General features: G+C 33.4%; 1 protein-coding gene across 1 annotated transcript in view; it reads left to right on the top strand.

Annotated features, from left to right (window-relative positions):
* Window positions 1-24,408, top strand: part of LOC132559429 (TBC1 domain family member 19-like) — a 42,158-nt gene extending 17,750 nt beyond the window's left edge. Inside the window, exons 9-17 of the mRNA XM_060224043.1 lie at window positions 2,840-2,952; window positions 3,133-3,207; window positions 6,472-6,534; window positions 6,623-6,785; window positions 15,507-15,616; window positions 15,813-15,904; window positions 17,076-17,191; window positions 17,714-17,784; window positions 23,060-24,408. Of these exons, the coding sequence (XP_060080026.1) occupies window positions 2,840-2,952; window positions 3,133-3,207; window positions 6,472-6,534; window positions 6,623-6,785; window positions 15,507-15,616; window positions 15,813-15,904; window positions 17,076-17,191; window positions 17,714-17,784; window positions 23,060-23,128 (872 nt within the window). The 3' untranslated portion in view covers window positions 23,129-24,408. The remainder of the gene's footprint in view (window positions 1-2,839; window positions 2,953-3,132; window positions 3,208-6,471; window positions 6,535-6,622; window positions 6,786-15,506; window positions 15,617-15,812; window positions 15,905-17,075; window positions 17,192-17,713; window positions 17,785-23,059) is intronic.
* The last annotated feature ends 1,053 nt before the right edge of the window (window positions 24,409-25,461 follow it).

Below are 25,461 nucleotides of genomic sequence, written 5' to 3'. Positions count from 1 at the left end.
CAGGTGACCGTTTAGGCCTTTTGATCTCCTGTTTTGCTATAGATTTTGCAGGCAAAACTACATTTTTATTATTTCTTTCTAACGTAAAATTCTATGTTTGAGGTCATCTGATGAAAAAAGCCATCAGCAACACTTTGGTGACATTCAAACCATGAAAGTGATTAAAAGCTTGCCTTTATCAGCACTTCTGCACGCAAAGCAAATTTTGAATTTGTATCCTGTAGCATTAATGTAATGTCATCCAACTCCTCACTTTTGGCTATTTATTAATCACTTTTTTGCTGTCAGTCTTATGGTCAACTAGTACTTGACAGGGTCTGAAAAGTTACGAGTACGCCAATTAAAAGTCAATAGCACTTAAATCTCCATACTACTCATTGGTTGCCAACGGGGACTTTCGTGTCACACGGACACGTGTAGTTCTGAAGATTTTTTTTTATTTTATTCTTTGTTTCATGCTGAGGGATTATGAAGTGCAGACATTATCTCGTGCGCTTGCTTGGAGACGGCAAACACGATGAATTAAAGTAACAAATATAGTACAAAGGCAACACTTAATGTGAAGCTGAAAATTTCCAAAGTAGTGACTGAAATTCGGATCGCAGCTTGTTGTTCTGTGCCACTATCGGGATTAGGTGTTGCTGTGTTCATTAGCTGACTGGACCCGATTTTTGCCTCCATCTATGAAACTTATTATTCGTTAGCGAATTGTCATGTTTGCGTTTGATTATATCGATGATTGACGACGTAGAAGCTACATTTTCAATGCCAAAACGCTGGATCAAGCTACCTGCCGTTTTTGTCAATCGGGTTTTTTGATATTGTGAGTTTCAAACTGTCGGTCGTGGGATTTCCCGCACAAAATATTAATTCTTTCTGGTAAAGCAATGACCCTGTTTGATATCATTGCAAACTTACTAGTGACTAAAATATCGACTCCGATAAACGTGGGATGACGTCAGCCTCGAACATCATGAAATAGCTGAATGATCTGCATCACTATATGATTACTGTTACATTTGAAGCTCCACCTTATTACTTGGTGATTAATGTAAATATTCATCTTTAGTCAGAAGAAAATGAAAAAAGTATGGGCTTTTCTGTACACGTATATTTCCAATAATTTTCAGTAGCTGCGTTGAGATCAAATTCTCAAAAGCGTTTCATAACTGTGACTATTATATGATAAGGTATCGATAAAAATGAGTTTTTCATTGATTTGGTTCATAGTTAGGATGGAAATCTATGTATTCTGATGGAGTTTCGCCAAAATCACTTAAATACTTTTTCCATTCACTTAATGTTAATATTGTTCTCATTTGAGGACATAATATTTCTTAAAAAGATATAAAACAGTTGTTGCTTACAAAATACCTGCTATTATTTGCCTTGTACTTTTTGCTGGTTATTCTTTAAATTTCTTATTGGTTTTTTCGTTCATGTTTTGCAAAGTTGACATGTTGATAATTTCTGTGCTGTTGTAAACATCGTCATTGAAGAAACGTATTTCATATATAAAACGGGCTTTGTGCTTCTGTCATCATATTTGTTTTTAATCGTTTTAATAGTACTCGTATTATTCCTTGGAATTGTTGCTTAACATGAAACATTTGAAGTAACAAAATGAAGTGTAAGTTATTAAGTAAGCTAGCTGATAATACGGTTAAGGGCTATTTTGCTAATTATCAGTCAAGCCTTACAATATCAACGGGAGCTTATTGTTAACGATATCAAGTGGATAAAGCCTCGTTTGTAGACCGGCAGCAACGGTTCCTCCCACAATCATACGATGGATTATTAGTACAAGGTTAGGTAGTCGGGTTTTAAAAGCGGATCAAAGATACAAAAGAGCAATTTCTGAGTAATTAATCTCCCTACTCAGCATGTATATTTGTGGTGCATTGGTAATTTGATTTCATAGCAATGAAGAATGCAGTATGGAGAAAAGTCATTTACTCTAAAGGAACTGGGTATTGATGCGATTAATGGTGTTATTTGGATGTGGCATCAGAACATGCAACAAAATTTGTAAATTATATACAGATGACTAGATTCTTAATACACCCCTGCAGGCACGTCATTGAAAATGAGTAGACAGGATCCATGATGCTAGAAGATCTGTTGGAATTCTGCAGAATCGATGTTTTTTTTTTTATTCTCTTTCAATTTAAAGGAGAACGGGAACGAAACTCCGAAAAATACGTTTTAAGCATACGGTGTCCTTTTTTACCCTTTCAGATTTTTTTAATCCCATGTATCTTACTTGAAACAAGTCTCTTCCATGTGTTAGCGTTTGCGGGAGCGAAAAGGTTTCGGGAGTTAATTATATACTCTGACCGAAATTTGTACATGTTATTTACTGCCCAGCAGTCATCACAATATAGTTGGTAGAGAAGCATCAATTTCTTACGTAATGTTTCCAATCGTAATGTGTAAAGTTACATAAAGACATTTACACGTAATGTCACTTAAAAGACTCATCATTCCTGACAATATTTTACAAAACGAATACACCGAAAAAGTCATATATCATGTTAATGTAAAGTTTTTTCTTGAATTTACATTTATCTGGTGTCTGTATTTCGATTTCTATACACCCACTTATAACTTTGTATGTATACACAGTAATTTAGTTATTTCGCTCTTTTATGTTCGGATACTTTGTTTAGTAGGTTATTCTTTCCAGACTGATTTTTAGATTCACGGAAGTGTCAAAGAATGATTGCCTCTTTAGTAAGGAACTTACATCTATCGCTTTATCTGTTCAAACTGACATTTTGTATTGATCAGTTTCTTAGCATAACATATTGACTCTGAATTTCCATTTTCTTTTTGTTAGTGATAAATGCATGCCACGGTCCACTGGCCCAGGAGTTCTCTAAAAAAGGTTGCCCAACTAGTTTGCGAGCCAGCTTGTGGTGTCAGATGTTAGGTGTGGAGATCGACGAAGAAGTAAGGGAAAACTGAGTATTATTTACATTTAAGTTACTATGCCTCATTAAGAAAAAAATAAAGTTATGAAAAAAAAACATGTTGTCTAAAGAAGATACGTAACGTAACATTACAAATGTCGAAGAAGAACGAAAAAATTGAATGTGTACTAGTTTTATCTTTGAACTGCTCTGTTTACAGGATACTTTGTACTATGAACAATTGAAAGTCAACGTCCAGCAACACGACCTTTTAGTTGACAGTCTATTATATAAGGTAAGAATCGATGGTTTTGTCAATCTAAGTTTTTGATTGGTGTCAATTTATACAAAAGTAGACGGTGGTGAATTGACCGCGTCTTCGTGAAAGGCATATGCTACAAACGTACTTAAGAGCGCACTCAAACTTCAGTACATTGTCACTTTGTGCCAAATTACCGGAATGTTTAATGACACATTCACATTTAATGTTATATATATATATTACACACAAACTGCCATGTGCTATCATATGTTTGCGCTATATTTTAAGCGTGAAAAGGTAACACAAATGTACCACTGAAATATGTACTTTCAAAGTATATTGCCTATTATGCTAACGTGAAATGAAACAATTAGTTATATTTGATCTTGATTTGTTTTCATCAAACATTAATATAATCTCACAGTTAAATAGTGCAGGTAAAGATATTTATTATGAACCTATTTCATAACATTTTGTGATGTCGATTATAGGACGGTCATTTAAGCAAAATTAATTGCTGGTTTGTTGTGTAAGGAAACCTTTATCGAAACATGCTAATTAAGGGAACGTTATGACTCTTTTAGTAGACGTAATATTAGTGTCGATTTTTAAGGACGGCGTTGGGTCAATCAATAAATAGAGGTTTTTAAAAAGTATGGCTTTTATGTCATCTGACCCAAGTTTTAGGATGAGTCGTTTGCCGTCTGCTGTGCGTAAACCTTTTACATATAACTACTGTCATGGAATTATTTTGAAATTCATTTCAAGATTCAATGGTGCTATTACAAAAAATAGTGGGAATGTAGAGTAAGGGCAATCGACAAAGGGCAGTTATTTTTCGGTCTCGTCGAAAGTTCAATGTACCAGCTCTGGTGGACATTTTGAAACATGATTTCTCTTTAATGTTTTCTTTATTATTCGGCCGAAGAACACAACTGAGGAGGTCCAGAATATCATATACTTGATTTTTTATCACACTGTTTACGATCTGCTAGTTACATCGATCTTTGTTTCAACTCTGTCAAAAGGGAAAACTCATCATTGAACTGTATGATAAGCATTTCCTTCACTTAATATGTCATTATTCTTTATGTACTGACCCTGTTCCCATCTTGTCCATATACTAAGGCTACCGTGATAGATATCGATGCGAAATACAGCTCTGTTCAAAGCGAGACTCCGCTGCAGACAGGCATTAAATAAAAAAAGACAAGAACAAATCATAAGCACTAATATTCATTACATCTATGTTGATGTAAGTTTGCTAGGGAAGTGTTACATTTGTCGTTATCACGCGACATTCTTTATTGATATAACGCCAGTTTTACATGCCCTGTGACGATGAAGAAGGAGACGACTCGTATATTCCCACTTGTACCCAATTGCCCCAATATCATCGTTGTTGATTTACGATTCTCACATATTGATATATAGCTGTTTTTATTTGCAGTTTAATCAAATATAAAGATAATATAATCACAAATTTCTGAAAGAAAGATTAAGACTTGCAGTTATTGCAGAGATATGGTTAAAAATTGTCCTGATTAGTTGCAGGAAATTCAATTAAAGTTTATAAATGAATAAAATCTTTACAATAAGATTTTCAATCAACAATTCCTGCATTAGTGTGGGACCGAGATGTACCGACAAACTCTTTAAGATGGGTTTTCGCTCCTTACAAAGAGCCCTTGGTGTCCATCGGCCGAAGTGATTATCGAGACACTCAAATTAACACTACCGTTCTCGATGATAGTTAGTAACTTTGTATTTGTTTTATGTTCTTTTTATGTCATGTAACAGGTAATTTTTTTTGTTTTGATAAAGGGGAAGATTGCCGCGAAAATTCGGCAATTTAATTGTCCCTACTGTCGTTATTACTTTATTGATTATATATATGTATATATATATAAACAAGAGGATGACCATCATTTTAAGACAATATATCCTGTCAGACATTATCTCACTTTTAGCTCTGAATCGTGATGCTTGTCTCTTGCGAGCTTGTATATTCACTTAAAGCTTACCTACGCTTTTTGCGATGATTGTATTAGCATTTAGACAGTTTGATTGTCCCCATGGACATGCACTGTACCACGTGATCAGTCAGAAGGAATAGCCTGCTTGTTTATCTTTGTAACTAATGTCTTAATTGTTCTTGTCTGTGTTAGATTATACAATTTCCAGGTTTGGCTGGTGAGAAGATTGATGCAGTGTGGACCTTTTATAGGAGATAGTTATCACTATAGGATGGTTTTCGGCTACACTGGAACAATGGCATTTTCTTGTATCAGTTTTGTGACAGCAAAAGATCTTACGCTCTCAGGGGGTTCATGGCTATCATGTGCTGTAGGACTTGTATTGAATTGATTAGGTATATACTTGTTCTCTAAGGAAACGATAAGCCCTTTATCAAATGGAAACTGCTACCGAGATGTAAGCTTTACAAGCAGTGTAAGATGGTTATTTTCAATCGACCTTTCCGTATTGAATTAAACACTTATATATTAAATCAGAAAATTCGCTGCTAAAATTATGGGAATCATTTGTATCATATGAACCAGTCTAGGATCTACTGCTTGAGATTTGAAAACGTCTGGGACAAAGAAATGTATGAAATAAAAATCTTGACTAAATGGGCAATAATATATTGGATTTCTATCACTAACAATAAAGTTTTAACGATAAATGTTACATTTTGTTATCATAGTAATTAGAACACGTCAGTAATTTTTCTGACATTTCAACAAAAATACTGTAAAATCCTTTATTTTCGATGGACTCAATTTTTGTGGGTTTTCAAAAAAATGTTTCGTGGATATTAATCTTCGAGTATAAATATAGCTCAATGAATCATCTTATGCTGCTTATGAAGGTATGGATTCAAGTGTTAAGAGTGCTTTTGAAATCAACGAAATTTTATATCACATGGTACGATAGCTGATTATTTCAATTCAAAGGATAAGTATCTATCTTGGAAGGGTTATATGGGTAACCTTTTGATATTGATGCATCTGTTTCATGAATCACTCTAGGTTCGTGAAGAAGGAAGTTCAGTGTCTAGAAGTAGAAAATCTATGACGAAAAACAATCAAAATCACCACGCTTATCATATAACGTATTGAAGCGCTTCGCGTGCTGATTTCTTTGAAAGTAGAGACTGGGTTAAGACAGATCAAAATGTAGAAGAGCAGTTTTATTATTTTCTATTCTGGAAGGTATTAACAATGGTCAGTGTATTTCAATTTAATGCAATTTCTGTGTTCATTTCAAACATACGCCATTCGTTGTGTTCTACAGGATGTGAAGCTCACGGCAACAAACGATGACCAATACTTTGTCTTTGAAGACTTCCTGTATCAGGTGAGAAAATTGATAATTTGTGTTGAAAATCAGATAACAATCAGCGTGTCAGTAACATGTAAGGATTTACACCAATCCTTTTTTTCAGGTTCTTCTTCCATTTTCAAGGGATACCTACGTTCTAAAACATTTCGCTCAGAATAGTGCTACCCCACCTAAATCGTATATACGAGGGAAAATGGGACAGGAAGAATTTGCAGTCATATATCCCCCAAATGGAGTAATTCCTTTCCACGGGTTTGCCATGTATGGTTAGTATACATATTTTTATTCTGTTTGTAACAGCTAAATCTTGTATGTAACTTAATAAAATGGTTGTCTGGAGTCATGGATTGTAGAATTACATGTTCGAGGAACATTATAAGTGGAGTATCATATCGCAATTTTACAGCAAGGTGCGTTCATCCAGGTACTTTTTCTTGATGTAAAGAAATCTCTGTATACATACATATAATCACCAGATTTACATCTTTACATTTAATCTTCTACTGCTTTATTTCTGAATACGAAACATTACTGATGTTTTATGCTGTAGGTATCGATGGAAGTGTTATACTTTTACCTGAAGAGACAAAATATCGATAATTTAACACTTGGCATTGAAAAAATGAAACGATACTGAGTTGTACTAGCTGCATTACCACACATTTCATAATTTCAAGTTTTCTTACCAGTAACCAACTGATAATATGACTTATCACCATAATACTGCTCGAAGACGGCGAATTATAGCCCGATACCTTTGAAGAAAAGTGCATGTCGAAATATTTACACGACTCACTATTTTTTGTATATATACGCTTAAATATTCATGTATGTTATTCCTGGTGGCCCTTCTTTTTATTTTTAAAGGCCTTGGTTTCATGGAAGAGCAGTTTGAATTAATATTTTGTCAACATTTTGGTATTTTCTGATATTTCATGCCGACCATCTTACTTTAACTTTGCCGATCTACTTAAAGCGACTATCATGTAAAAAAAAAAGACAACGAGAAAAAGATATAAAACGTTCTATTTTCCAATAGTATGTTACAAAACTTAAGACTTTCTGTTAATTTCTAAAGTTAAAACTCACTGCAACCATTTTTTATTGATATCTAAAAAATAAAGAATGTAAACATTGCGGTCCTGATCTAATTCATACATTACCGCTCGTAACCCTGATGCTGCGCATGCGTATCAACCTAAAAAGAAGCAATAAGGCGGACGCAAATACGAAAAGGCGACGCGGACCTAAACTAAAAGTTACCTCGCAGAAAGTGCTAGAGAGTGTAAGAGGAAGGAGTCAGTCCGGAAAGGAGGACAGACAAGAATTTATATTAGACAGGAGTTCGTTAGATGGCGGAAGATGAAGGCGGATCTTGGACTGAATACGGATTCGAAATTTGGTTAGCTTAACGTTAGCCCTATAATTATAACGTATCCGCTTGTCAATGAATATAATCCAATATCCAATGTTTGACTCGTGAGTATGTTATGAACAACACTACTAAAAGTGTTATCTGATAAATGTTGAATGAAAATAATTGTGTTATTCGCTTGAATTTACTGTCGACAACGTGTGTTTGTTGTTGACAGCAAGGTGGAGCCCAATTGGGGGTATTCGTTCGTGTAAAAGAATAACAATCGTAATGATAAACGTATCCTTCATGATAGTGCAATATCTATTAATGTGTACAGACAAAGTATCAATTCCTGTGCATTTCTGCACAATGAGATTTTTCTTTTCCGGTTGCATATAACCCTTTGGGGCCCCACTATTTTAGCGCCCGCGATTGACATAGATAATTCTCGCACGACAAAGCCAAAACAAAACGAATGACTAAGATTGATTGTTAAAAATTATATATCATAACACTATAGAATCATTTACTGCAAACAAGAATTAGCAGAAAGGCTCAAAAGCAATTGTCATACATAAGACTTATGCGTTTGTTTATCTCGTAATCAATTCTTTCCTTGCGGCGTCACGTGACAAGCCATGTGAACCACTCTTCGTAATAAACCAAGCGTGAACATCTTTATAAACGATAGTCAAGATAAACATTGTTCCGACGCCGAAAATATGTACAAAAACAACAAATTTGACATTATATGCGCGTGTATCGCTTTGTTATTGATATATTTTATTATTCATAAGCCGAATTCTCCATTTCCCGATGTTGAAATCTAAGGTAATAGCCGCTTTAAACCGACGCGAATAGCATATATTATCGGGGGATGTAACCAGAGTTAATGGTTATCTGAAGCTTAAACAAAAGTATGACTTATTGAGTACAAGCTCTTCGTGTACATAATATTGGAAATTTGTTTTTTTTTTTCTCGATTTATCAATTCGTTTGATGCAGATTCATTGTTTAAATACATGGAAGACTGCAAGTCGGTGCTTGAACAAACAGGATTTTTCCTATAATTCTAAGTTTCAAGAATATCCTTGAATATTGTAGAAATTGTAGAAACTTGCATAAAACTCGAGGAGTTTGATCTTTGATATCATGTTCATTTGTGTTAAAAGCGCTGTTATTCCATGTATCTTGGAGACGCCAATTGCGAACCCAATTCCTGCCAGGTTAAATTTGTATCAAGTACATATATTTATACAGTCTAATGCAGTGATTGCATTACCTCTAATAGATATATGTATACACCTTTGTCAAACTGTCGACCATAAAGTAATGCGTTTGATTTCTAGGAATAAGTGATTGCCCATGATTCTTTTACGTAAATACAGTTATTTCCGGTGTAATTGACTATATCAATGGATGGGACCCATTGTGAAACTGATAAGCATAGTGTACCGTCTGGTATTCGATCAGTCTAAACATAAACTGGTTTGCTGAGATTTTTGTCAACATGTATTGCAATAAAACATTTCGTCAGACCACATGCAGTACATCTGGACCTTAAGGAATGGGTCAATTGAATTTTACGTCGAATATATATTAACTTTAAAAGCTGTAATGAGAATCAAATAATATGGACGTCATATTCGTATCCTGTTTGGTGAATTATTGTATTTTGCAGCCTGTCACAGAAATTACGTGTTCCATGTATCAGGTCTGTAATGGTCTGTGGGTATTTATAGACCCTTCATAATGGACCTCGTGCGACAATATTAAACCTGCATATGGAAGGCACTCAGGCTGAGCCATCCGACAACGTTGATAATAATTAAAACTCCGGAAGGACGATTCTAAAGATGACATAATAGCTTGATGTCAAAAAAGTCTCGTAGGGCTATAAAAACAATGGAATTAGGAAGTCTTGATAACGGTTATCAGTGGACATCTAACGTAGCATCATTATGTAAAGGGTGTAGGGTAGGGCAACATTATAACTGTAGGATTGCTTTTCCTTTTCTGTTCATTGAGTTAGGGAAATGTGTAGTTTAGTGGCATGATTTGTTTGCTTTGTTAAACGATGTGTATAAATGTGATAGCTTTATTATTGAGTTCATTGGGAGATTGGCGGAATGACTTAACGCTTTAGCTGAAGGACCTCATTCATTATACTAAATACAAAGATGAATTATTCCTGATATGTGCAAGGGAAGGGAAGTAATCCAATCTAAATGTTTGACCTATCAGATATAATATGTGCTCGGGTTTCTTGATAATTAGAGAAAATTAAAAAAAAAATAGCTTAACATGTATTAATTTTTTTCTTGAAGTAAACGCAGTAATATAATTAAACAAAATGCAAAAAAAAAAGCTTCAGTTTGGAAATATCAAAAGAGAAATGTATTTTAGCAGGGAGTGTTATTGTCTTTCTTTTCTGCCATTGGTAGAAATAATTGAAGGAAGGTAGTAATTTTAGGTTGTAGAATATCCTATTATGAGTGTCCAAAATAGTGTTTCCGTAAATGGTGGAACAGACAAGACCTGAATTGTATAATAAAACCTGGCCTCATTAAACACTCAATACCAGCAATTTGGAAATTGATTATAATGCGAATATAATAGCTTTCGGAGGGTAGCCTGTCCTTCTCGAGGTCCTTGATTATCGGTCTATAAACAAATATTTGTGTATATAACATTGACTTTTCCTACAATTACATGATTGATTCGGGATATTTCCCAGATATTTAGTATATGTTAATGAGATGTGTTGTATGTTGTAACATGCATTAAACGTGGCAAAAATAAGGAAACCATGGAAATGCTGTGCATGTAAGTCGTTGAATGTAATTAAGAAATTTTCACCTTCATAGACCCTTCTTAAACATAACAAAGATTAATCCAAGAGTAAGCTTTTGATACGGAAAACGAATTAATGAAAATTAACATGCACATACATATTACCAATGCACACACGAAGAAAACAGTATCACGAAATGGGTCGGGAAATCATACATGAAGCTGTAGTTGATGCTTAAAACGTCGCCTTTGGTGACATCACTGCACTTTTTATTTTCTACAAGCTATCGTCAATAAAATGGTTCATTTGAGTTGCCTCCCATCCAACGATTACAAAGGGAAATCGTTATCTGTCTTACTTCACCAAATGATGGGATTGAATCAATGTATGGAATCAAACAGGAAGTGCAGTACATTAAGTAACTTTGTTTAGCAATTTACCATAGCACAGTAATACCTCTAAACCAATTTATCTCAATCAGTACCATTGGAAATCTTCTGACTTTCATTGAAAGATTGCTCTCTCTCTCTCTCCTTTAAGAAAGTTGATGCGAGCAAAACTAGGAAGAAAGCAATATGTTATCAAGACATTCGATGTTATAATAACAATTATGAAACAATAAATAAATATCGATGTATTTAAACCTCAGTCAATTAACTTGCATTATATTATATACCACTAAACTATCGTAACATATGGCATCGACCAGTGAAATTCTTAAATCACACAAAAAAGTTATATAGATTAAGTTAGACAACTAACGCTGATATCTGACATTGATTTATGAATGTAACTATGACCATAGTAATCAATTATAGCAATGATAAAACATTTATATGGGTTTGCCTTAACGAAGTAAAATGACAATAAAATATCAAGTTTAACTCGACTTTGTTTTACGGACGATAAACCGTAACGCGGGTATTAACACAATGATACATCTGTTTCCATCATTAAATCTTTTTGCTACGAAAAATAACATAGCATAGAAATGTTGTTGAAATGGTCATTTTTGAATACTTAAAAATTTTAATAAGATGCATATTTACTTTTGTTGACATAAAATGTATCACTATATATATATATATATATATATATATATATATATTTGTATACATTCTATTACATTTTTACTGGTGAAATATATGAATTCACATACCTGATGAAAACCTCATCATTGCAGTGGTGATGTAAGAAATCTTACCCCCCCCCTCCCGCGTAGTGATGATATAACTTTTTCAGAGATTATGTTACTTTTGAGATCCTTATTATGGAAAATCGCTGATTTCCTTGCGTCGGAGCAGTGTATCAAACCTTTTTCCATGTAACTTCCGTATTTCTCTAATTTGTTATTACAAACACAGCATAAAATGGTAGAATACCATGTGAAATAATTGTATTCAAAATGTTGTCGTCTTGGTGTTAAACATATCATAAAATATGGCCGACTTCGAGGAATGCCCTAATATACGCAAACAAAATGCTCAACTAGTCCAAAGGGGAAGGGTAAAATGAAACAAAGTTTGTATGAATGGTGGTTGTCGGCCCCCATGGCTGCAGAAATAGGAGGCCAATAGGGAAACTAATTATCCATAATCTTTTTTTCTGCATGAATGCTGAAATCTGTCCCAATATGGTCTAAAGCGTCTTTGGGTGAAAAGGAATCAATTTTGAATCATGGGAAAGGACATTATGTAAAATTATTTTTTTTCATAAATGGGAGGCCTTGCTTACCCCTTTGTATTTCATAAGTATTGGGATATTTTAGAAGTGTTGAACGTATTTAAAAGTATACATAATTTCAGATACAATCGCGTGTAACATATTCAACTTGATTTATTGGTGAATAAAACCTTCAGCATCTGTCGTAGTATTATTGTCAATTGGTGTTACTGTAGTTTTATAAGTACCAGTTACTGATTTTAATTCGACGAAAATACGCTGATACTGACACTGATAGTTCCTATTTTCAATACCATTTTACATTAAGGTGTTTAACGGGACAGACCTGAGTAGTCTTATGACGGCAATGATTTCCATTTCCCCTGGTATAGCTTCCCACGTGAAAAATAATCCTGATAAATGCTGATGGATTATAACCTATTAGCGCTATTATCGTTCTGTGTCCAGTAAGAACACTCCCAAGGGTCGATATAAGCGGGTTTTTTCATTATGTAATGTGATGGTATAATGACTGGTAAAAAGGCACTATAGTAGCAAGTTATCATGTAATGACCATAATGTATTTCCTGTCCATCTGATCGTAGGCAGATAATGGAATATATATCAAACAAGCACGAATACTCTTAGACCTATTATTATTATTGATTGTTTTCGGAGTCTATATACATATATATATTTTTTATTTTGGTATCTATTCCGAACGAACGATACATCTAAACAATGTGACAGTTGTTAAGTAGGTAATTGAACACGTATACGAAATAATGTCATGAATATTGATGATTTACTGCCGCACTACATCCGTAAGAGTGACAAAGATTTATGATTTTTCTCACACTGGACATGTCCGGAATTTTTCATGTTAATCGTGAATGAATATACATTAAGTTTTATTCCATCAATCTGAAATAGTGTTTACAACTCTAGAAACATTTTTTGGAACACTTAATTTGAATTTAAGGTAAAGAAACAAGCGAAAGAGACATTGTATACTATATGTAAATTTGTCTTTGAAACTTTCTGTATGTAAATAGTGTACATAGTTGACTGCGATAATGATTTTGGTCGGCGAAGTCATTATGGCTGAGAAATGAAGTAATATTACGATCCATTTATCACTCTTCCACAATCAGGAATTAGTCCGAAATTCAATAAAGCCACCTTTTTATACACCAAAATGGTTGAGTCGGAAACAATATATATATATTATGTTTCAACGCTTTTTGGATGTGCTTTTCATGCCGTTGAATATGTTTCTTGGCAATTGATTGAAACTTTTGCGCTACATAAATTCTGTCTTGTTACAACCATAAACATGTTCATTTCATTACGTGAAAGCATATCAGAAAGTCAATGTAGCATGGGCACTGATATGAATCCTTCATTATGTTATCTAATCAAATTATAAGAATAACCAAATAGGTCGGGCTTGATACAGAAGCACATTGGAGGACTTTTACCGTTATTGGTCGTCCTATAATGACAAAAATACAGCATCGAGAGTTAAAATTCAAGATATATACCTGAACTCGTGGCATGCGTGTATATTCGGAGAAATGACATAAATTTAGGTTTTTTCCCCGTTTGACTTTGTTCAGTTATCCAATTATAAAAGAATGTCTTTTGAAAAAAAAATGTTGCAGTTACTTTGCACTTAAAATGTGCAACCGAAATCAATGGTACGGAGATAGCTTAAGTGATATTGAAGACGCCTTTATTTTCAAAACTATTTCAACCAGACTCCCAAGCCTATAGTGATATCGAGAACTAACTAAATTAATGTAATAAGTGTTTCAATGACTTGCAATATTTATCTGAGTTATTATGATTCGTTGAATTGGGCTTCGTTCCAAATAACGTTGTTATGACCATAGTGCAAAAATACATTAAATTTAAAAATGTTCAGTTTTGCTGGTTGAGAAACCGCTGTATTATTTTTTTCTAAATGAAAATTGATATTTGGAAGATTGTGCAAAAGACAACTTTCAATGCCAACATAAAATAAGATTTAAGAGAACAAAATAATGGATTAAATTGCAATTATACAGTTGTATAAATTGTTGAAACCTGGAATGCATGCGAGAAAAATTCAATCAGTCGAAAGTAATGTTAAAGAAATGATGAAGTGGTAAACTTAACCCCTAATCTAATGAATTCAATATTTTTCATTATTGAAAAACATTGAGTACACGTGTGTGATATTAATCGTACCACTATTTGTCTGAATTAAACGACATATACATCAGATACTAAACGTCCACCAGCTATATCGTGTCCATTAACTACAATGTCGATGAATGTACTAAAGACACACAGTAAATAGCACTTTTCAACACGTACTTAAAATTAGATGTAGTGGTGGCCAATTATGATTATTATCTTCAGCACTCAGGTTCTTAAATTTTGATCAATTCTAACACACTTAAGTAGGAAACAATATATGTTCTATGTATCTAAATAGAAAAACACGCTTCAAATGCAGCTATATTCATAAAATGTCCACACTCAAAAGGGAATCGCATCATCATTAAATGCAACGGAAATATTCAAAGTCGGGTAACATTATGAAAATACATCCTGTAATGCAACATTGGAGATCTGATAGCTTTGCGGTATTTGAAGAATTTAGTACAGTGTCTAAAATACAGAAGTTTATTGTTTTAAAAAACACAATACCAAACTTCCTTTATGCAACATCAGAATTTTTTATATTTGAAATCAATGACAATGTCTATAGGAAAGTGTTGTTGAGTTCGTTTTAAAAACAAACCTTTTAGATATTATTGCCAAGTAAAGTTTCATAAGACATACAATACTTCGTTCCGAAGATTTATGGCAAACGGTAGATATATAGGTCGGTATATTTTGATTCAGACTCTTCAAGCTAAAAACAGTGATCATGACATTAAAACACAGGAAAAAATGCTGCGAAAGGCGTATGGTTCGGTTTATTGCTGAGCCGTAAATATTGAAGATAAAATGTGATATAAATATCACCGATTATGTTTCATCTGCTGTTTGACGCGGTTACATCGCCACTAACATTGATGAATCCGCTTGTAAAAGACATGTATCTCAATCAATTTTATTTAGGTCTACATTATCGTAAGAATCAGTTGAATATTACATCTAAAGAGCATTATTTCATTTCAGTTGCACCTCTCTGCTACGTTTTTAACGAGCCCATTTGCCTTTACTACGTCTTCAGGGAGATGTACTGCAGACATTTCTTTCGCCTTCACAGTATTTCATCTCATCCTCAGGTAAATATCCATATTAGTGTCTAATTATATATAGGTCGAACGATTGTGCAATTATCATATGCTGTTATTGACATTAGGGAATATGCTGGTAAATGTGAAAATTGTTTCACGTGGATCACGTATTTGATATTTAAGGATTCATTCACAGATGTATTATCAGTTGTACTGACAAAACATTATTTTCTTACTTTATCAGGGGATATTAGCCATCAGTCTGTTGTTCGAGACTTTACTCCAGATCCACGAACCCGAACTTTATTTTCACCTGAAGACTGTGGGTTGTCATCCGTAAGTAGCGATAAATCTGATAATGTTAGAGCTATTTAATACTAAAACTGTATTGTAGCTGTTCGTTTCAAGTCTCGAGATAATGTCATTTGAGATACCTGTATCAAATTCCAAGGACCAAATCAGTAGTTCAGGTGGAAAAGGCAATAACGCATTTTATATTCTTCATTCTTAAAATGTCAACTGAAGGCAGGTTTATTTCTGTATGACTCACATTTGAAATAGCAACCCCTTGACATTACTCTATTAGGTCCATTACAGTTTAATATATGCCCAAAACGCATCCCTATTTTTAGCGAGATTCTTCTAAAACATATTCATGGTTGAAGTTATTAGCGTTTAAGTCGTGGCGCAGTGGTTACGCACTCGCTTTTCACATGAACAACCACGGTCCAGTTCCCTGGTCGGACGTGAGATGATTAGAAATCACTGTCGGGTCACGGGAGTTTTCATTGGTTATTCCCGTTTCCTATTAGGACTACAGGAATTACAAGTAATGTTTCATTTTTTTTTAAAAACGATCATTCCTCTTTCATGTGGTCAAACAAATTTGAATGCAATAATAAAACATTATAATTTTTCTAGTTGTGATTTTCTTTCTCAGGCTTCCATGCTCCAATAACTTACCTCAAATGAAATCGTAAATGTTCTAAATGGTTAAGATAATTTCTTATTTTCAGTCCGAAATAATCTAAACAATTACATTTTGTTCAAACGCTTTTTTTGTAAAACAAAAAAATAAAAAAAAATGAAAGGGATTTAAATTGACTGGACACCAGGTTTTCCAAATCTGGAGAAGCGAATAAACAGAAAGCAAGCAATGAGGAAGTTCTGTTGTTTTCAATGATTTTGTTATAATGCCAATGGCCAGAACATCGATATCAAATAGAAAACGCGCTTTAAATTTTGTTTAGAATATCAATGTACAATATATATATAATATACTTTTACCATTTGTGCATAAATGTGGTTATCATTTTTTCTCCGTTATCAAGATATATAACGAAACCGTTACTGAATCGTTAGATAACTTAACTTTAACATTCTTACATATATAAATGATATCACGTTTTAAGGATTTCAAATGCTGATTGGAACTCCAGTGAGTAACACTCATGAAGAATTGATTTTGATGGATATTGTAATGACTTCAGATTTACTTCAATTACAGACTGAAAATTTCTTTTAAGTGGCTCGTACGAGCGTTTTCTGGCTATCTCTCCAGCGACCAAGTATTATTGCTGTGGGACCGAATACTGGCACATTCCTCTCTGGAGATATTAGCAGGTTAGTATTGATTACAATATCCATGCGTTCACTAGACAGAGAGTATACTGACTAGTAGAAATACAAGTTAGTACGTCTTAACTCCTTTTTTTTATAAATCGGTGACAATTTTAACCTCTACTCTCTATAAACAAAAGAAACTGCGGTTCTAATAACTTGACATATTATTTACTTGGATTGACCAAGGTTAGCATGACAGGTGTCTTCAATGTAGCAGAAGACGCTTACTCTTCCGAAATACCTGGTCTTTTTCTCCTTGAACTTTTTCAGGAGCCGCGGGTACATCTTCCTTTTGTTCATAGTTTGCCCTAGTTTTATGATATTTGAGTTTTAAATATGATTATATTGACAGACATGTCGGTATTTTCTTTTGTACTCAAATAAGCCTTTGTACGTCTGCTTGCCTTCTGGTAGTAAATTTGAATAATGTCGAAACGGTTTTTACAAACATGAATATTTATGACGTTTTCTTGCAGAACTTGTTGTAATGATGATTTGATTTCTGATTTTCATTTCTTTCAGTGCTTGCTGTTGCGATATTTTCGTTCAGGAAAACAAATCTGATGAAAGTACAGTCATACAATGCTGCAGAGGTAAGAATTGGAAGTCCCAAACCTTTCGGTTTATTTAAAGATAAGGACATATTTGAAAAAAAAAATCTAAAAGGTAATATATTTCGTCTGTGATGGTGATCTAAGCTTATATATAATTATTATAAAACTATTCTTAGAAAGATCAATCAACGAGGGAACGTCTACTAAACAAAATGTTGGATTTGTTTCAAGGTTAATAATTTTTTTAAGACTAAGGAGTCTGAGAGCACCATATGTGATACAAAAGCTTCATCTCTCATCAGTAAAAAGCAATAACTGTTTGAATGTCCACAGTTTATAGTACAAGTCTCTCTTAAAACATGTATCGGAGAATCACTTTTGTTTTTATATTTCTGTTGGAGTTATCTAATGTGGAATTAGAAGTTTATTTACAAAACGGTAGTGATCCATTAGGATAAACACACATTTTCCACTTCAAAACTTCTCATATCTTGATAGAGAGACGAACAACGAACCATTGTTAGGTTTTTGATTATTTTTATTACTTTTGTGTTTCCGTCATAGTTCGGAAGTGTAGCTTGATTTAGACTTGTTGGTTCTGGCGGTGTTTTTTTTTTTAACTTATGTATGTTACACGAGTGTGCAATGATCATTTGAGCTCGATGCTGGTAAAACGCATGTATGCTTGACATTTTTCGAAAAGCATCCTTACATTTCTGTTTTCACGAAGAAAATATGAAGTAGCAGGATGAAAACAAATCGAAACACATCGTCCATAGGTTTTACTTATTTCAAATATTGTTCAACAGAGAGTGAAAAACAACAGTAAACCAGCTCATAAAGGAATTATTTTCTCATTTACGGAATTAGCTAAGTTTAGATGATGATAAACTGTGTATGGAGAAAACCTTCCTTTTTGGAGAGTACATTGAGGTCGTAGATGGGTAATTGATAATTAAGCATCAAAGTTCACCAACATGTCAGCATGTGTTCTGGGTCATATCACAAAAGCTACAAGAGTTATTAACTTGAAACTTCACAGGCAGATATATCTCGATAAGGAGAATAGCATACTTTAGTAGTTATTGAAACTTTAAGTAACGCTGGGTCATACGAAGAAAATGTGCAGTATACCAAATTCAAAGCTTGCAACTTAATTTACAGAATTATTGCCCTTAGATTTTGTGCCCAATAAGGTCGTTTACGTGGAGCATTCCTTAGTGTCACTGATACTCTTGTTAATTGCTTAATGATATATATTACTGGAAAATAAATTTCTAAATCTTGATTTTTTACCATTATATTTAGATCTAAAATTATGACCTCGATTCTAGGCTGTTCTGTATTGATTGATTTGTTGTAACGCCGTTACATCGATGAAAATTGACGGTTTTAATGTAAGTGAACAATATCACTATATCAATTTCATACGCCTTTTGCAATTTATAAAAATTCTAAAGCCCCAAAATTGGCTCTCTGTACGGTGTAGGTCTCTGAAGCTCTACTGTTCTTCATTGATATATCGGTTTTTCTAATGTTTTAGTGCAGAAAATTAGATACATTTGCACAACATTATAATGAATATGATAGGCATGTACGCTTACCCCCTTACTCCCAACCTCAAGTGGGTCATTTCCAATTTTCACATTCCGTAAAATATGGTATTTATTTGTGTCTTAAAAATGAGATGATAATAATGAAGACATTTTTGTATCTAGGTGCTCCAGATAAAACCAGTTATATGTCATATTTCTTATAAAAAAATTTACAAATTCCGCGAACATGAAAATCTGATTAAAAGAATAAGATACTTTAAGGTCAAACACCAATATTAACCAGTTGTGTTCCAAATATTCGAAAACAGAAAAAAATACATATCCACTATTAAACCTTTTTTTAAAGCGAAACATCTTAAACAGTTCTTTGCTTTGAACACATTTAAGGAAAAAGTGGGATTCTCAGACGAATCATGCTTAATACGTTATGTTCTAAGTGTCATTAATCAATGATTTGAATGTTCTTCAAAGGATCCCAAAAATGGGCTTAAGAGATAAATCACCAAAAGTAAGAAACAAATAATGTCTCGTGTTTTCACGTTTAATTAAATGTTGATGGACATAATCTTATTTGTTATTATAGTGTTGTGTGTTCGCGTTCATATTCCTCAAACCTACCTGTCTAATTTCGTCAGCGATATATAACGAAATCACGTGTTGTTCCTTTTGTAACCCTTGTTAGTAATGTAAATTAAAACTCATCTAGAATTAACTTACACTGGGAGTTCATTTTGTTGTGATTTCGTTTCGAAAATTACTTCATTTTCCTTCTTAATCTATTTCCTTGCCGACTGCGAAATTTCAATTCGTCCGCCAAGATGTGTCGTTGTTCATATTGGTAACGTTACCCATTTCTCTCACTGAGAATATCTGAAGAAATTCTTCTATGTGCTTGGTTATCGGTTTATAGGCTGCTATAGATTGAATAAAGTCTGACACAAGCACTGCGTCTTGATGTCGTAAGATATATGATAGAGAAAAGTTCAATCTTCTAAGCCAAATACATTTTTTCTTCTTTTCTCAATCCTTAATTAAATCAACACTTTTGTTTCACTTGAGCTGTTGAATGATGCTTTCTGTTCATAAAATGCCCCGATTTCTGTGGGAGGGTTGATTTCCATTTTGACAGTATCAGTTTATTACACAATGAAGTTCAAATAAATCAAGTGAAAGCACTCTGTGCGCCTATTGACCTGTGTATTAAGACATCTTCCTGGTACTCTGCCCTTACTATTAAAAGTCGTCACAGTTTTCAAATTTTTATAAGCAGTTTTTTTTTCATTTTGAGAACTATCGGTGAAAATACAAATATTGAGAAGTTTTAAGTTGGAATGTGCTATACTCCAATCGATAAATACAAACCTATAAGATTTAGAATAATGACATTTCACCTATTAAAAGCTTTAGCAAGAAGAAAAAAAAATATCAACTATTTTCTCAGGAGCCATGAATATCTAATGTTACACCCGAATTGTACAAGGACAGGGAGCATAGAGTAAACAAATCTGATAGAGACGTTGAGGATGAATTAAATTAACAAATCACAATATTAAACTTGAAATGAATGCTGTGAAAAATTGATTCCGCTATCATAAATTTTCGTTGTTGACAACTTCCATCCGCATCGCAGTAGAAATACACACTTTGAATACAAGACTCTTGGAATGGACATTATGCAACTTTATAGAGCTTGTTTTATTATGAGAGGTCTGTCTTATCAGAATTAGCGTTATTAATTTTTGACATGATGCAGGTACTGTAAGTTCATCAGTTCATTAATACAGGTATCAGTCTTGCTTTTTCATTACTACAACGTTTAACAATTTTCTGACACCTTTCAATCACGATTGTTCATCAGATATCTATAAAATGCACTTTGAATTTCACTAGCTTCCCCATCATCTGTGATATTTGCAAAGAGAGAAAAAATGAAACTTCATATACATGTACTTTCACCGAGATACTGTGTATGAAGTATTTAGAATTAGGATGAATTCATTTTAAGCATGTCCATTTCTGTTCCTTGGTACTTAGGTGCCTTTTATTCTTAACTGTCTTTTCCTTCTAATTATTGTTTTTTTTAAACTTTATATCCACAGTAAACAAACAAACATGTTTCAAGTTTGTTTTCCAAAATTTTGTTTTCCAAAATGCTTCTGCTAGACTGTTTTCTTCCGCATCGGGACCCAATCTGTGCCTCAGCGAAGCAATTTTAGCCAAGACCTACGTCTGTGTTCCGTCATCCGTCCTTCCATAAACATTTTTTGCTAGACGGATCTTTCTCAAATTTCAGACATAGAATCCCCATACTCCCTAGTTGTGTCCATTTGATTTAGGGACTTATCAGAAAAACAAAATGGCTGACAGGCGGCCGTTTTGGAATTTTTCAATGAAGTTTGTTGTCGCTATTTCTTGAAAAGTACTAAATAGATCTCTCTCTAATGTCATTTGTAGGTTCCCATTGGTCCTTAGATGTGCCCATTAGACTTTAGGTAAGGTAAGATCAGAAAAAAATGGCCGACCGGTGGCCATCTTGAATTTTGACTTTGAAAGTTTGCTATCACTATTTCTTGAGAACGACCGACTGGTGGCCATCTTGGATTTTCATATTTAAAGTTTGTTATCTCTATTTTCTAAGAAATACAATATTGATCGGTCTCAAATTTCCTATATAGGTTCCCATTTGTACCTAATTGTGTTAATTTTATTTTGTGACTGATTAGAAAAACAACATGAGCGACAGAAGACCATCTTGGATCTACATTGTTAATGTTGCAAAAAACATATACTGAACAATTTGATCCAATCTCATTTCGATCAAGAATGATATACACCAAAAATGTACAAAATCAAAAGTATAGCAGGACTATCAAAAGCTCGTTTGGTAATTTACAGAATATAACAAAACTGTACATGCTCAATAAATAAATTGAAAAATTAAAAATACTTCAGTGAAAGTACATCCTTAAAGTCATTATGTAACTTTCTCGTTGATTTTGAAGGTTTGTACAGATCATTAAAGTTTGTATCTGTCTGATTACTTGTTTAAATAGCAATTTCTGTTAAGCTTACGTTTAGTAATAACGATTGCTCCTGTCAAACACGCTAACTTATCTATCTTTATGATTTTGCCTTCAGGACTTATTTTTGAACTTTTCTGTGTATTTTCTTAGTTTGCACAAACGTAAATTAAACGCCTGTTTAATTATTTTTTGTGCGTTTGATATTAGGTTAAAAGCAGTTTATATAAAGCAAAATTGACTCTTTGAGATAAGTTCAAACATGGTTATATCATAATAAAAAAAAATGGAGAGTTCTGGCATCTTTTATTTCGTTTCATTGTTCTCCATCTATGTCTGTGGTCGCTTGCTTGCGGCTTTGTGTATCTTCAATGAATTTCTCTTTTTCCTTGCTGTATTGCTATAGATTTTGTAAATCATATAAAGAGAATCAAATGTTTTGTGTATTAAAATCAGTTCGTTTACTTAGCCAGGTGATATGTAACAGGTGTGCAAACAATGGTAATGTTGTCCTTAAATGCAGGACCGATTAAGAGTAACGGCAATTCTGATAAGAGAGTAAGTTTACATTTTCATGTCATTTGGTCGTGCATATTTCGCATGTGAAAGCTTTCTTTCATCATTGATATTGATACTGTTAATCTGGTTCACCACTGAAACCTAAACTGAACGTCATATTGATTTATTATATTCACACGGTAAAAAATAACGTTCTTTGATTCCATTTGATGTTGACAGGCAGTGCTCGCTGATTTGACAACGCTGCAGGTGATCCCTCTCATACAGCTGAGCCTATTCTCAAAGTAACGGCGCTGTGTACTCTCAACGTCGGTGCTGTAGGGGAAGAGGACTTACTAATGCAGGCACCAGACATTTCCTACACATCTGCAGTGATCTGCTCTCTGGTGTATCGTTGTATTGTAAAAGCTACATGCTTTGTAAAAAAACGGTCTTTAAGTAAGGTGTTGTTGGCAGAATAGCCTGATATCAGACTTTGCAATTAACAGATATTATGAAGTTAGATTACATAAAAATGGACGTTGTTATATTTTTTATTTTTATTTATATCCCAGCCAAGTGTCAGCAAATATGTGTTTAAGTGAGGACATGGATATCAGACGTACGGTACTTTAACATAACGGTATAATGATACTGCACTCCAATTCCTTTTTAAAATCAAATAGAAATTCAAAATTATAATGTAGTCAGAAAAGAAACAGATGGAGTTTTTATCTTATATCAGTGATGTACAATGTAAACATTTTTACTCCTCGTTTTGTTTTCATGTTTATTAGTCAGACAGGAAAAAGATAAGGCTTTTCTGTTGTTACATTGTACTGTGGTTTGCAATGTAAACAACTCTACAAATCAATTTGTTTTTTCAATATAAATGTTATGTAAGCTTTAATGAAAATCTGGCACATTGTTGTCCAAAACCTGCTGCACCTTTCGAACGTCTTGCAGGACATGTTACGTGAGTATACCAGTTACATTTTAGTCGACATCGTAAGAATTTTTGGTTCGATACTACTGATGTCGGTTTCCTTTACAATAACGGTAAATTCTACTGTATATTAAGTCGATTTTTGCCACAGTTTCAAGTATGGTATAGTTATTCTGTCCCTAACGGCACTCATATTTCGTGTTAGACAAAGCTCATACAGAATTAAGATTTGATTACGTGCTGTGTGATCAGAGATATAAAAAATGATGAATATCAATATGCTGCACTTATCCGTTATAAAGAACATACGCCAATTGAAAATCATTTATTCAATATATGTAGCCCCGAACATTAAATCCCCATTGACCTAATATGATTGAATAATCTACATGGGCAGCAATGAGCAAAGAAAACATTATAGATGTTTTCCTGTATATATTAAGTTATTTGACATCGGAACATTTGTGACATTTTGGTGACTAAAGAAGAAAACAATGGTTTTGTACTTGTTTATCATCTTACGTATTTATATTTTTGTACTCTCATTATTTAATATACACAAAATACATTTAGTATAAGTCAATAGCATGTAAGACATTGAGTATGAGTCAATAGCATATAAGACATTGAGTATGAGTCAATTGCATGTAAGACATTGAGTATGAGTCAATTGCATGTAAGACATTGAGTATGAGTCAATAATATGTAAGACATTGAGTAAGAGTCAATAGTATGCAAACCAAGAATCGATAAATGTAAAATACGTCAATTATCTATATGCTCTTATGTTTTACTATTTCCAAGGCTCTTGAATATGTAAAATATATTTCTAACAGAGGATTCATCTCATAAACTTTGAAACTATATTCCATGATAGAAAGACTGTTTTTGTGATGTTACCTGACTGCTAGGACAAGAAAATATACATTGCATTCTCTTATTAGATGTTATAAGCAATCAATTGTGACGGCAAACGTGTCATTTATTTGCTGATGATATCATGTTTAGAAAAAAAAATTGTGTAATGTATTGTTCTAGTAAAGAATGATTTTATCATTGCACTACTTGGATTAAGTCCATTTTTTTCCAGATATTGTATCTTAAACAGAAGTTAATAAGAATATATTGTTGAAGTTACATTGTCTGGAATTTACGTAAGCATTCTTTCGGAGTATTTATTAAACAACGTGTTCGAAATCATCGTATGAGTTATTTTGTTATTCTACAGAAAGATACGTTACAAATTTACACAATATTTTAATGCATTTACTTACTCAGTTTTCAGTCGATTTTTTTGTTTCTTCCCAATTTCTTGTGAAGCGCCAATACTATTTTTCGTGTCGACCTATTTTAAAGATTAATGTCCCTTTTTTAAGAAGAATGAACTCCATTTTCCCCGTCAATGGACTTGCTTATTTTTCGTTGGAACTTCTTTCACATTTGGTGTAAAGTGACAGTACCATAAAGAAAGGTGTCCCTAAGATGTATTTTACATTTATCCTATTTTGAAAGAGTTTGTGAAAAATGAGACAGATTTTGTCTGGATGTATTTATATGGTTTTTTTTTTTTTAATTTCGTGTGAAGGACTAGCACCTAATTGTGTTGTGTCCCTCGTGTAAGTTTGCATTTCAGCCATTTTTAAAGGAGTCACTTCCATTTGCAAGCGCTCATCCTCACATGCCTCCATTTTACACT

The sequence above is a fragment of the Ylistrum balloti genome, unplaced genomic scaffold (assembly GCF_031769215.1).
Source record: "Ylistrum balloti isolate Yb309-2 unplaced genomic scaffold, AGI_CSIRO_Ybal_v1 Utg370910, whole genome shotgun sequence".
In the NCBI taxonomy this organism is placed as follows: Eukaryota; Metazoa; Mollusca; class Bivalvia; order Pectinida; family Pectinidae; genus Ylistrum; species Ylistrum balloti.
This window is presented reverse-complemented; position numbering and strand designations above follow the sequence as displayed.